The sequence below is a fragment of the Panthera uncia genome, chromosome B4 (assembly GCF_023721935.1).
Source record: "Panthera uncia isolate 11264 chromosome B4, Puncia_PCG_1.0, whole genome shotgun sequence".
Taxonomy (NCBI): domain Eukaryota; kingdom Metazoa; phylum Chordata; class Mammalia; order Carnivora; family Felidae; genus Panthera; species Panthera uncia.
The window spans coordinates 64,817,622-64,828,854 of record NC_064809.1 but is presented as its reverse complement, the minus strand read 5'-3'; the positions used below and the strand labels follow the sequence as shown (position 1 = coordinate 64,828,854).

The window sequence follows — 11,233 nt, the reverse complement described above, 5'->3', positions numbered from 1 at the left end:
TGGTAGCAAGGTTATAGTATACTGAAAGAGTTGCATAGTCCTCACAATACTTCAGCAATTGAAGGCAACAGACAACTACCAAAAAGTCCACATGGCATAGAAGAATTATGAACAGTTGATACCTAGGAAAATTATTGGCTTTTATGTATTCATCATGTCTCCAATTGCTTTTTACTGAATTATCTTATTAATTTTGAAAGATTTTATTAACCAATTCTCTTGGTTTTTTTTTTTCCTAGGTACAAAATTAAATCTGCAAGCAATGATAATTTGCAATACTGTGTCTCATTATCACTTTATATCTTACTCCCTAGTGCTTCCAAAGTGATGAATGATAACATTAGTTGCAGTTCATTTCATTTTGTTCAGAATGTAGCAGGTATTTAGTGCTATGTTAAGGAGTTTGAAGTTTTTGTAGATGTAATGGATTTTATGCAATGAAGCCATTTGATTAGGTTTTACTGTGGAGAACTTTCTCTTGGAGGTGTCTTGACAAATGAACTGAGATACAGGAGGCAGAAAGATGACTTAAAGCTCCAGGGTCTGGGAAGTAGTTGGGACTTGGAAACAGAAGCCAAGGTGGAGAAAAAGCATTAAGGGAGAGAGGGATAGGGAAATGGGGGGTTGGGGAGGATGACTCTGGACTCTGGCTTGGAAGACAGAGATGTGAGTTGGATCGTGTTGCTGTATTAGCGTCCTGTGTAACAAAGGACCACAAACTTGTTGGCTTAAAACATCAGAAATTTATTTTCTCACAGTTCTGGAGGCTGGAAGTGTGAAGTCAGTAGCGGAAACCAAGATGCTGGCCAGGCTGCTCTCCCTCTGGGACTGTGATGGAGAATCCCTTTCTTGCCTTTTCCAATTTCTGATGGCTCCAAGCATGCCTTGGCTTGTGGCTGCATCATTTCAGTCTCTGAGGCCAGAGTCTTCTAGTCTCTTTCTGCTTTGTTCATGTCATTGTCTCTTGTCAGTGTCAAATCTCCCTCTGGCTTCCTATTATAAGGATATATGTGATTGTGTTTGGGACTCACTCAGATAATCCAGAATAATCTCCTCATCTCAGGATCCATGTCTATGCAGGATTTTTTCCTCTCTCATTAAGGCACTTTTAGGTTCTAGGGATGAGGACCTGTCTGGTATGTTTGGGAGGGAGCATTATGCTGCCTTCCATGGTTGCCACTTACTGAGATATGAAATGGAGCCACAAGATTGGGGTAAATATAATGAGATTAGTTTTGTGCATGACTTTTTGTTTTTTAAGAAGCTCCATGTTCTGTTTTCAGTTTCTTTTTATCCTGCCCATTTTTTTTCTTTTTTCTTCTCTCTCTCTCTCTCTTTTATTTTTATTTTTATTTTTTGGTTAAATGTTATGTATCACTTCTCTAGGTGAAAGAAGAGGATTGGGTTTTGTACCTTTTTCTGAAAGCTCGTATTGCCCCAAGCTGACCTTACATTACTTCAAACCAATGGGTTCTTCTGTTTACCTTAGCTCGGGCAAACCAGAGCTCTGATATGTCACATTTTGAAAAAGCCTGGGTTTTCTTTTAAGTAATTTCCAAGAATATCAATCATACTGAATGCCTCTAGAGAAGCATAAAACTTTTCAGCATTATCTGCCCCTGAAATTTCTTTTAATATCAAAACCAAATTCAACCCATGCAAAGGTTGAAAATAGTTTTTGTCACTAACTCATTCAGCTCGGCAGTACTAATAAATACTTTAAACAGCCAATTTCAGCAAAACTGAGAAACACTTAAAGCTTATTTTATTTCCAGTTTTAGTGGGGTAATATGTATCACACGTGATAGAGTTCTCCTTGGTTGCTCAGGCTATGAGAGGCAGCTCTCGAACTGAATTTTTAGTCTATTTGCACAACTTCAAACCTGAAAGTCTATTCTTATTTTCTTGAAAGCCAGATAATCTTGTTAAGTACTTTCCAATGACCCTATCCTTCAGAATTACTTGGTATCTTAGAGTCTAGCTGACTTCAGCTTTTCAGTAAGCTTCAGTTGTTTTTTTTTTTTTTCCTAACATTTATTTCTGAGACAGAGAGAGAGCATGAACAGGGGAGGGTCAGAGAGGGAGACACAGAATCCGAAACAGGCTCCGGGCTCTGAGCTGTCAGCATAGAGCCCGACGCGGGGCTCAAACTCACGGACCGCGAGTTCATGACCTGAGCCGAAGTCGGCCGCCCAACCAACTGAGCCACCCAGGCGCCCCATGCTTCAGTTTCAAAATACTTCATTTTTTCATTTCTGAAAGCTTTACTTTTTGCCTGTGCATAATCTGTTTGTCCTTTGCCATAGAAATTGTAGTTTCAAGGCACCTGGGTCGTTCAAACTTCTGACTCTTGATTTGGGCTCAGGTCATCATCTTACAGTTGTTAGACTGAGCCCCATGTTGTTGGGCTTAGTGTGGGGGTGTTGAGCCTGCCTGGGATTTTCTCTGTCCCCCTCTCTCTACCCACTTCCCTGCTCATGCTTGCTCTCTGTCTCTCAAAATAAATAAATAAACTTTTTTAAAAAAGAAATTGTAGTTTCAGGAAAAATATTTTTTTCCTTAAATTTGTGTGCTAAATTTCCAGAGATAATATTTGTTCAGTGAATAATAATAAAAGGTTGACTAAGTGAGTCAGAGAGGATTAAATATTACATTCAAATCACTTCAAAGATGGGATACATTTTCTTTCAGTTGCTCAAAAAAGTTTTGATTTCCTTGTTTTATATAAAAAAATCTGGGGGTACCTGGGTGGCTCAGTTAAGTGTCTGACTTTAGCTCAGGTCATGATTTCACATTCGTGATTTTGAGCCCCATGTTGGACTCTGTGCTGACAGCTCGGAGCCTGGAGCCTGCTTCGGATTCTGTGTCTCCCTCTCTCTCTGCCCCTCCCCCACTCACACTCTGTCTCTCTGTCTCTCTGTCTCTCTCGCTCTCAAAAATAAATGAACATTAAAAAATAAAAATATTAAAAGTATCTGAAAACCATTTTGTGTGTATGTGCGTTAAAATATGTGTTGTGTGTGTGTGTGTGGATATAGTGGATATATATATATATATATATATATATCAAGAACTTCCTCGTTCTAGTCTATAAGACAATATAATGCCCAGAGTAAGGACCCTGGGCATGGCCTAGTGACATGGAGCATATTTATGATGCCAGTAAAGAAGTCATAGGTTTTTTCAGTTAATGGATTACTTATTAGGGCAAAGGCCATAAATGCCACCTTCTTCTGTTCTTCTTTCCATAATAAGATACTTCACCATACCTAAAGTGAAAAATGCTGATGCTTTTGACTGGATACTAAAACCATTCGCTCATTCAATTGGTGCATGTTGAGCCTGTGCTTATGTGCTAGGTTCTGTGGCTGCCTAAGCAGTGTTTGATAAAGACCTTGAAGGCAGTCGATGATGACGAGACTATACTGAATAACAGGTAAATAAAAGGCTCCCAATAATTTCCTAAATTTTAATTAAGCCCAGAATCATTCTGTTTATAGATACAAAACAATTTTTCAGGAGAGATTGTATGATTCAGAGATGTGGTTCTCTGTCCACATGTGGAAAATTTAAGGTGGACCCTGTTTGTTTATAGCTTATATTTTTGCTCCTATGGAAAATTAAATAGAACAGTATCTTATTTGGCTCTATTCATAAACTATATTTTTGTTTTAATTAAAAAATAAGTAGATCAATTCCAATCATGTATAGCAGTATAACCCTTTATGTGTAAACTTTGTTGACCACAAGTAGCTGTACTTTTGGAGCTCACTTCATATCTTCAATTTGAAGATTTAGTCCCTAAAACAACTATGTTGTGTGTTTTGTTAAATTAGCACTTTAGAAGGTCACAAATAGCAAAATTGTTTCTACAGTGAAACTATTAACTTTAAAATTCATAACATATATAGAGTAGATTTTCTTGTCCAAATTGCATTTGTGTTAGAATGATGATATGTTTCCCTTTTAAAGAATTTTAAATCAAAAAGAATATTTATCAGGTGATTTCATTTACTGAGTGGGAAAGAACGAGCAGCATGCCTATAGCTTTTAGGTTAACTTGCTTACAGATCACTTTATCTTAATTGATCATGTTATTCTATGATCACTGTACATATGAAGTATTAGAAGTTTTAATAATCCACTCATAAAGCCAAATTATATATAACAGAGATGGATACTTGAACTTTTTATTTATTTTATTTTATTATTATTATTTTAAATATTTATTTATTTAGAGAGAGAGGGCGTGAGCTTGTGTGAGCGGGGAAGAAGGGGCAGAGAGAGAGGGAGAGACAGAATCCCAAGAGGCTCCAGGCTGTCAGCAAAGATCCAGATGCTGGTCTTAATCCCACAAATCATGAGATCATGACCTGAGCCAAAATCAAGAGTCAGATGCTTAACCAGCTGAGCCGCTCAGGTACCCCTAACTTTTTACAAATAAGGTAGTTCAAGATGTTCATTTTTTAAGGTTTTAATTACGTAGACATACCTATAAATTGTTTTTTCCCACTAGTATATTTTTAAAAATATAGGATAAAAGCTAACCATTGTACATGATTTGTTTTGATGTTCTATCTTAGTCAATTTGACTGTTTTTAGGTTACTGTTCCTTCTCCCCATAATCTACTGTTATTTTCTATACCGTCCAATGTTGCTAATTAGTTATTTCTGTGAATTTGTCTACCTAGCACAGTTCAGGTTTCTTCAAATAAAGGAACATGTCTTTAATATTTATTCTATCTTTGGTAGTGTTTAATTAGGTCTTGGGCATAGAGTATTTGCTTGAAAAACACTTGCAGAATTGTCCTGAAGCTTTAAGAAAATTACTATTTTCCAGTGAGAAAAAGACAAGTCTGAGAGGTCGTTTTAAGGGACTAGTCAGCTGTTCAGTATGGGTCTTGGAATGATAATTAATAATAAAAACTACAGGGGTGCATGGGTGTCTGAGTCGGTTGAGCATCTGACCCTTTATTTCTGCTCAGGTCATAATCCCATGGTGGTGAGATCAAGCTCTGCATGGGGCTCTGCACTGATCATGGAGCCTGGTTGGGATTCTTTCTCTCCCTTGGCCCCTCTCTCGTGCTGGTCTGTGTTCTCTCTCTCTCTCTCTCTCTCTCTCTCTCAAAAAAATAAAAAAAAAGAATAGAAACTACAATGATCAAAAAAAAATTGTAATTTTCATGTTGGTCACTCAGTATAGTTCTGTGCTAATAATGATATGAGAACTATCTTACAATTGGAAGGTGACTTGGGCATAAAATCAGAGAAGGCAGGGTTATAGAAGGAGTTGACTTGTCATCAAGGGGGGTAGCTTGATGTATCAGTCACTGTTACAAGGGATCAGTACCTATGAGGATTGAATAGTTAAGGGGGAGTCAGAGAAGCCTTTCTCCTGGATGGTCCTGGAAAGGTGTTACTAAATTCTTGCTTATCTGTTCTCCTATTTCAGGTTTCGTGCAAAATACACCTCTTCCATTAACCTAGTATTTCTTCATGCAGGTTAGAGTTTAATTAATTGGGCCTCAGTTTTAGTGATGCTGTTTCAATTGTACTCTTTTAAGTCCAGGCATTTTAATTGAAATTTGAGAATGAATGGTTACTAGAACAACTCAGGCAATTCGTGGATTATAATTTTGATTGGGTTATTTCTTCAGGTAAGTTTTCTTATATACTGTATTTTTCAATAATTTATTTTCAGGACTTTGCTCTCTTTCTTGTTTTGGCTACATCTAGATTTACAGAATAGAAAGATACATTCAGGATTTTTACTCTATTGAAATGCAACATCACATTATAAAATTATAGGCATAAAGGGATGGGTATCCTGACTCAAGCAAATGACAACCCCATGGAGGGAAGAGTAACTTTCCCATATAAATGTTAATGAGTGGTGTGTGTGTGTGTGTGTGTGTGTGTGTGTGTGTGTGTGTGTTGTTTCTTATAGTGCCTCATATAGAAAACTAAGACATTTTTCTATGAATAAATGCGGGTATGTTTGGCCTCTTATCCTAATGTCTCTATTCTGTAGTCAGGATCACTCTTCATATTGGTCTATGGACAGGAATTTATTTTATTTTATACTCCAGTGGCTCAACCAGCAGATGTAATGGGAGACCTTCCAGATTTCCCAACCCTCATAGGAAAATAAGTTGTTTCTTAAGTTGGACTTCTCCAGACACTGTGGCATTTTGTAAAGAACAGAGAAATCCAGTTCAGAGATACAGAAGGGTTGACTCCTTTGGATTAGTCAGTCCCAGGCTGTGTGTACTCTTATTCATTTATTCAATGCCTCTGAGCCTCAGCTTAGCTTCTTTTTTATAAAACAGCCTTTGCAATAACACCTCTTATTTTACTTAATGTGAATGTGCTTTATTTTTAATAGGATGTTGAAAAGGTAAAAACCTTCATTCCTATCATCAAACCAAACTTTGTGATGCATTTTGGTAATTGCTGGCCTTTTACAGTATATATACTATTTAAGAATATTTGCCTTTTCTGAACTTTTAAATTCATACATGTTTGAATTTTATTAATGAAATTTATTGTCAAACAGCAATGGGAAAGTCAAATTACAAATTTCAGGGGCTAATTTATGATGAGATTATGGAGTTTTATTTCTCATCATATATTGAACCTAAGATTTTTTTATTTCTTTATTTTTGGCCTTACCATGTGTAATATGGACCGTAATGGTTAGAAGAAACCATGTGACCTCTAGAATCTATGTTTTAAAATATTTGTCTTTATTATTGATAGAAATCCATTATTGTATATTTGGGGCTAAAAACTGTAGTTTTTTTTTTTTTAAAGAAACTGTAGGGTTTTTTTTTAAAGCATGGAAATCACATTATTTTCTTTTAAATATGTGTATAATGTAGTTTTTGAGTCCCAACCACACTGCAATATTTTGCACTATCTTCTCTCCTACATTTTTATGAACTCTGAAAGGAAGAGCTAAATTACATTTTTAAGGACACTAATGAGTGAAAAGCTAGACATATGGGAAGGGCTGAAGAACTTCCACTTAAGTGGAGAAGCACCTTTGTAAATATGTATCACAGTAATTTTTCAAATGGAAATGCCTTAATTTACTGTTTGCTAACCATTGCTGGAGTCACTATGTTTGCTTAGGATACAGAGGATTATTTTAATTTGATTTTTGACTAGTGGTTCTTTGAAGCTGACTTAATTCCAAATATAAATATATCTGATATTTTCTCTTCCTTTTAGGAACATTTCAAGACATAATGTCATTTATTTTGGTCTGTGCTGCATTGTTCTGTTGACTGTTTTAATTTTCTCTTTGTACAGTGATTCTATGGATGCAGTAACTTTTGAGAACCTGAAATAAGAAAGGATATCATTGGATAATATCAAAGGATAACATTGATATTAAAATAGGCCTTTCAAATACCATGGGCAGCACAGATATATGCACATGAGTAGCAGTCCTGAGTGGAGGAATAAGACAGTTTGTAAATATGAGATTTTTAGTATAAGTATTAAGAATAAAAATGTAATTAATGATTACAAATTATTACCCATTAATAAAAGATGAATATGAAATTTAACTTTGGAACCTTTAAATCATTCTAGATAGCCACATTTTTCATGCAAGGATATAGCTTCAAATTACTATGTTTTAGGAAAAAATAGGGTTTTGATGGAAACTTTTCTTTTTATCAAAGTTTATTTTTGAGAGAGAGAGAGAGAGAGCAAGTGGGAGAGGGACAGGGAGAGAGGGGGACGGAGACTTTGACGTGAGCTCTGCTCTGACAACAAAGAACCCAATGCAGGGCTTGAACTCACCAACTGTGAGTTCACGATCTGAGCGGTAGTCAGATGCTTAATTGACTGAATCACCCAGGTGTCCCTAGATGGAAATTTTTCTAATTGCCTTATTAATCAGGGCACACCGAGTTAACTTTTTTTGATTACTCAGGGTTATTGTTATGAGCATATTGTTATGAGCATAAATGACAGCATTACTGTCATTGAAGGTAACAGGATACCCCAGTACCAGAGGAACTGAGACCTTCACAGTTACTGATTTTCCATTTTTATTCTGGTTTAGATACAGAAATATCTGTAAATAAGAACCAGTAGATGCTAATGATGGCCTCTTCTACCTTTTGAACATTTTATTCTACTGAAAAAATCTTCAGGCAAGATCTGTATGTTCATCTTGAATTCCCAAACCACAATAGCAGTGTAAAATTCCTCAGAATTGATGTCACAGAAATGTCAATAGATGGTGCTTCCCTGTCACCTTCTAATTGTGTGAACTAATGTGATCATGTGCTCTGAATCCAAAACAATTTTTCATCAGTAACAGCTCACAGTTCAATTCAGGAAACATTTCTGACCATCTGTATACTGATTAATGAAGGGATAAAAGGAAACTTGATATAGTTAAATTTCTTTCTTTTTTTTAATGTTTTATTTATTTTTGAGAGAGAGAGCATGAGCAGGGGAGGGGCAGAGAAAGAGAGGGGGACAGAGGATCCGAAACAGGCTCTGCACTGACAGCAGACAGCCCCATGTGGGGCTCGAACTCATGAACCATGAGATCATGGCCTGAGCCGAACTTGGATGCTCAACTGACTGAGCCACCCAGGTGCTCCAATAGTTAAGTTTCTCAAAGAGATTTTAATATAAGAATGTGGAACGTTTTTGATATCAACCAGCTGTAGTACAAGACTGAACAAATAGGCCTCCCTCACCCTGGCTTCCTGAACTTCAGTGATGTTCATTTTGAATAAGTATAACCAGATCTTTGGTGAATTTTTATTTAGTCATACGTGTATACATAATATACATATATAATGTGTATATAACGTATATCAAAGACCTATATATTACAATATATACTCTATATGTATTACATATATAATCTATATAAAGGTTACATATTTATATACATTTATGTATTTATGTAAATGTTTTGGCCTTATATTCATTTAACATTTTCTTTTATTGAACAGAAATCTCCTTGACAGAGACACATTCTCCAAATCTGATCCAAGTAAGTATCTTTTACTTGCTTTTTTGAAACAGTCTACTCATATTTCTTACTTGATTTTGCAAAATTTGTATGAAACTTATAGTTCTTGTTTATTTTTTAATTTAATTTTTTTAAGTTTATTAATTTTGAGAGAGGAGAGAGCACAAGCACTAGCAGTGGAGGGAAAGAGAGAGAGGGAGAGAGGAAATCCCAAGCAGGCTCCGCCCTGTTAGGGTGGAGCCAAATGGGAGGCTCTATCCTAGGGAGCAGTGAGATCTTGACTGGAGCCCAAGTCAAGAGTCATATACTCAACTGACTGGGCCACGGGGGCGTCCCCTCCCCTTTTTATCTTAAATACAGTTCTTGTTTAAATATTTGTTTTAAAGCGCAGACAGCACAAAGTGGGATAGTCTCAAGCCCTGCATCTCATGTACCTGGGCAGTAGTCTGGCTAAAGACAGGGAGTTGCTTAGCACTTTGAGAATAAGACAAAGATACAATGGGAGACAGTTCACTTTGAAATTGGAACCTCATGGTATTGCCATATGGTAGAAATTATATTTGAAAGGCGACCATAATGGACCATAATTTTAAGTGATTTAGCCCCAGAGTAAGACTTTTCCTCCTCCTCCTCCTTTTTTTTTTTTTTTTTGTAAATAAAAGGAGTATGCAAAGGCAGGTTTAACCATGGATGTGCTGAATTTTTTGATTCCTAATTACATATATTGAAAAACTGGAGATAACTTGTCAAATGAAAAAGATAGTTTAAATTAGAAAGCAGCTGCAGTAATGTGCACATTAACAAGTGTTTCCAAATCTTGTAGTAGTTACAAATTAATATCCTGCACCTCTTCATCTCTACAAATATGTGGGCCAATGTGGATTAATTACAGGTGGAAGGTTTTGTAAGATGTTAGAATTCTTGAGGTACTCATTGGGGAAAAAGCGTTATAATTTGTGGGTATTAAAAATTCCCGGGGCTCACTTGACAAATGACGGGGAATTTTTTTATCCCTTAATCTTTACCCCAAACACTTCATTTCTCTTTTTGTGACTTCCTTTCATGGTTGACAGGCTTTCTGACCAGTTTACAAATATTGAGGGTGGGAGTTGTAAATGTCATATGTAGACTGTGATATGCTCTAGATTGTCCTTCTTGTGATGACACTGAGCATTATAGGTATTGTAGGAAGAGCTTGCCTTATGTCTAGTAACATAACAAAATATTTCAAACTGTTAAACTGTAGTTTAAAGATTTATGTATATGTGTAGAATAATGTAGATGAAAACATTAGCGAATAATTATTACATGTTTTTGTGCCTAGATCTATGCATGTTAGGTTCTAAAGATCTGATATAGTTTTCATTTCATTTCATTTCACTTATTTTATTTTTTAGGTAGTTTTTACCATTTGATGTTTTACTAGCAAGTTTCTTATAAGAAGAAGGCTAGGAATTAGGAATTTTTTTTGTTTTTGTTTTTGTTTTTGTTTTTGAGAGCAAGCAAGCAAGTGAGCAGGGGTGGGGAGCAGAAGGAGAGAGAGAGAGAATCTTTTTTTTCTAATTTTTTTTTAATGTTTATTTTTGAGAGAGAGAGAGACAGACCAACAGAACGTGAATGGGGGTGGGGCAGAGACAGAGGGACACATAGAATCTGAAGCAGGCTCCAGGCTTTGAGCTGTCAGTACAGAGCCCAACACGGGGCTTGAACCCATGAACCGCGAGATCATGACCTGAGCTGAAGTTAGTCGCTCAACCAACCGATTGAACCACCCAGGTGCCCTGAGAAGTAGAGAATCTAAAGCAGGCTCCGTGCTCAGAGATGAGCCTGACTCATGTCTCCATCTCACGACTGTGAGGTCATGACCTGAGACGAAATCAAGAGTCAGACACTTAACTGACTGAGCCACCCAGGGACCCTCAGAAATTATTTTGATGTAGCTTTCGGACAGCTGGAAAAAAAATTGTATACATTCATATGTTGTATTTATAAAAAGACATTATACATTTATTTTTTCATCTTTTATAGTTTGTGTCTTATATGTACAAGGAGTTGGAAATAAAGAATGGAGAGAGGTAAGAATTAAAAAATTTTTTTAAATCATTGTACTGGAAAATGTGGTATAAGTTAAAATTTGGTCAAGGTGATACTGTCTTGATTTTAGTTATTTTTTTTTTTTTTAATTTTTTTTTTCAACTTTTTTTTTTTTTTTTTTTTTTTTTTTTT

The 11,233-nt window shown here is 36.0% G+C and overlaps 1 protein-coding gene across 1 annotated transcript in view; it reads left to right on the top strand.

The window, feature by feature from the left end:
• CPNE8 (copine 8) overlaps window positions 1-11,233 on the top strand; it is a 227,106-nt gene that overhangs the window by 21,669 nt on the left and 194,204 nt on the right. Inside the window, exons 2-3 of the mRNA XM_049625275.1 lie at window positions 8,988-9,028; window positions 11,036-11,082. Of these exons, the coding sequence (XP_049481232.1) occupies window positions 8,988-9,028; window positions 11,036-11,082 (88 nt within the window). The remainder of the gene's footprint in view (window positions 1-8,987; window positions 9,029-11,035; window positions 11,083-11,233) is intronic.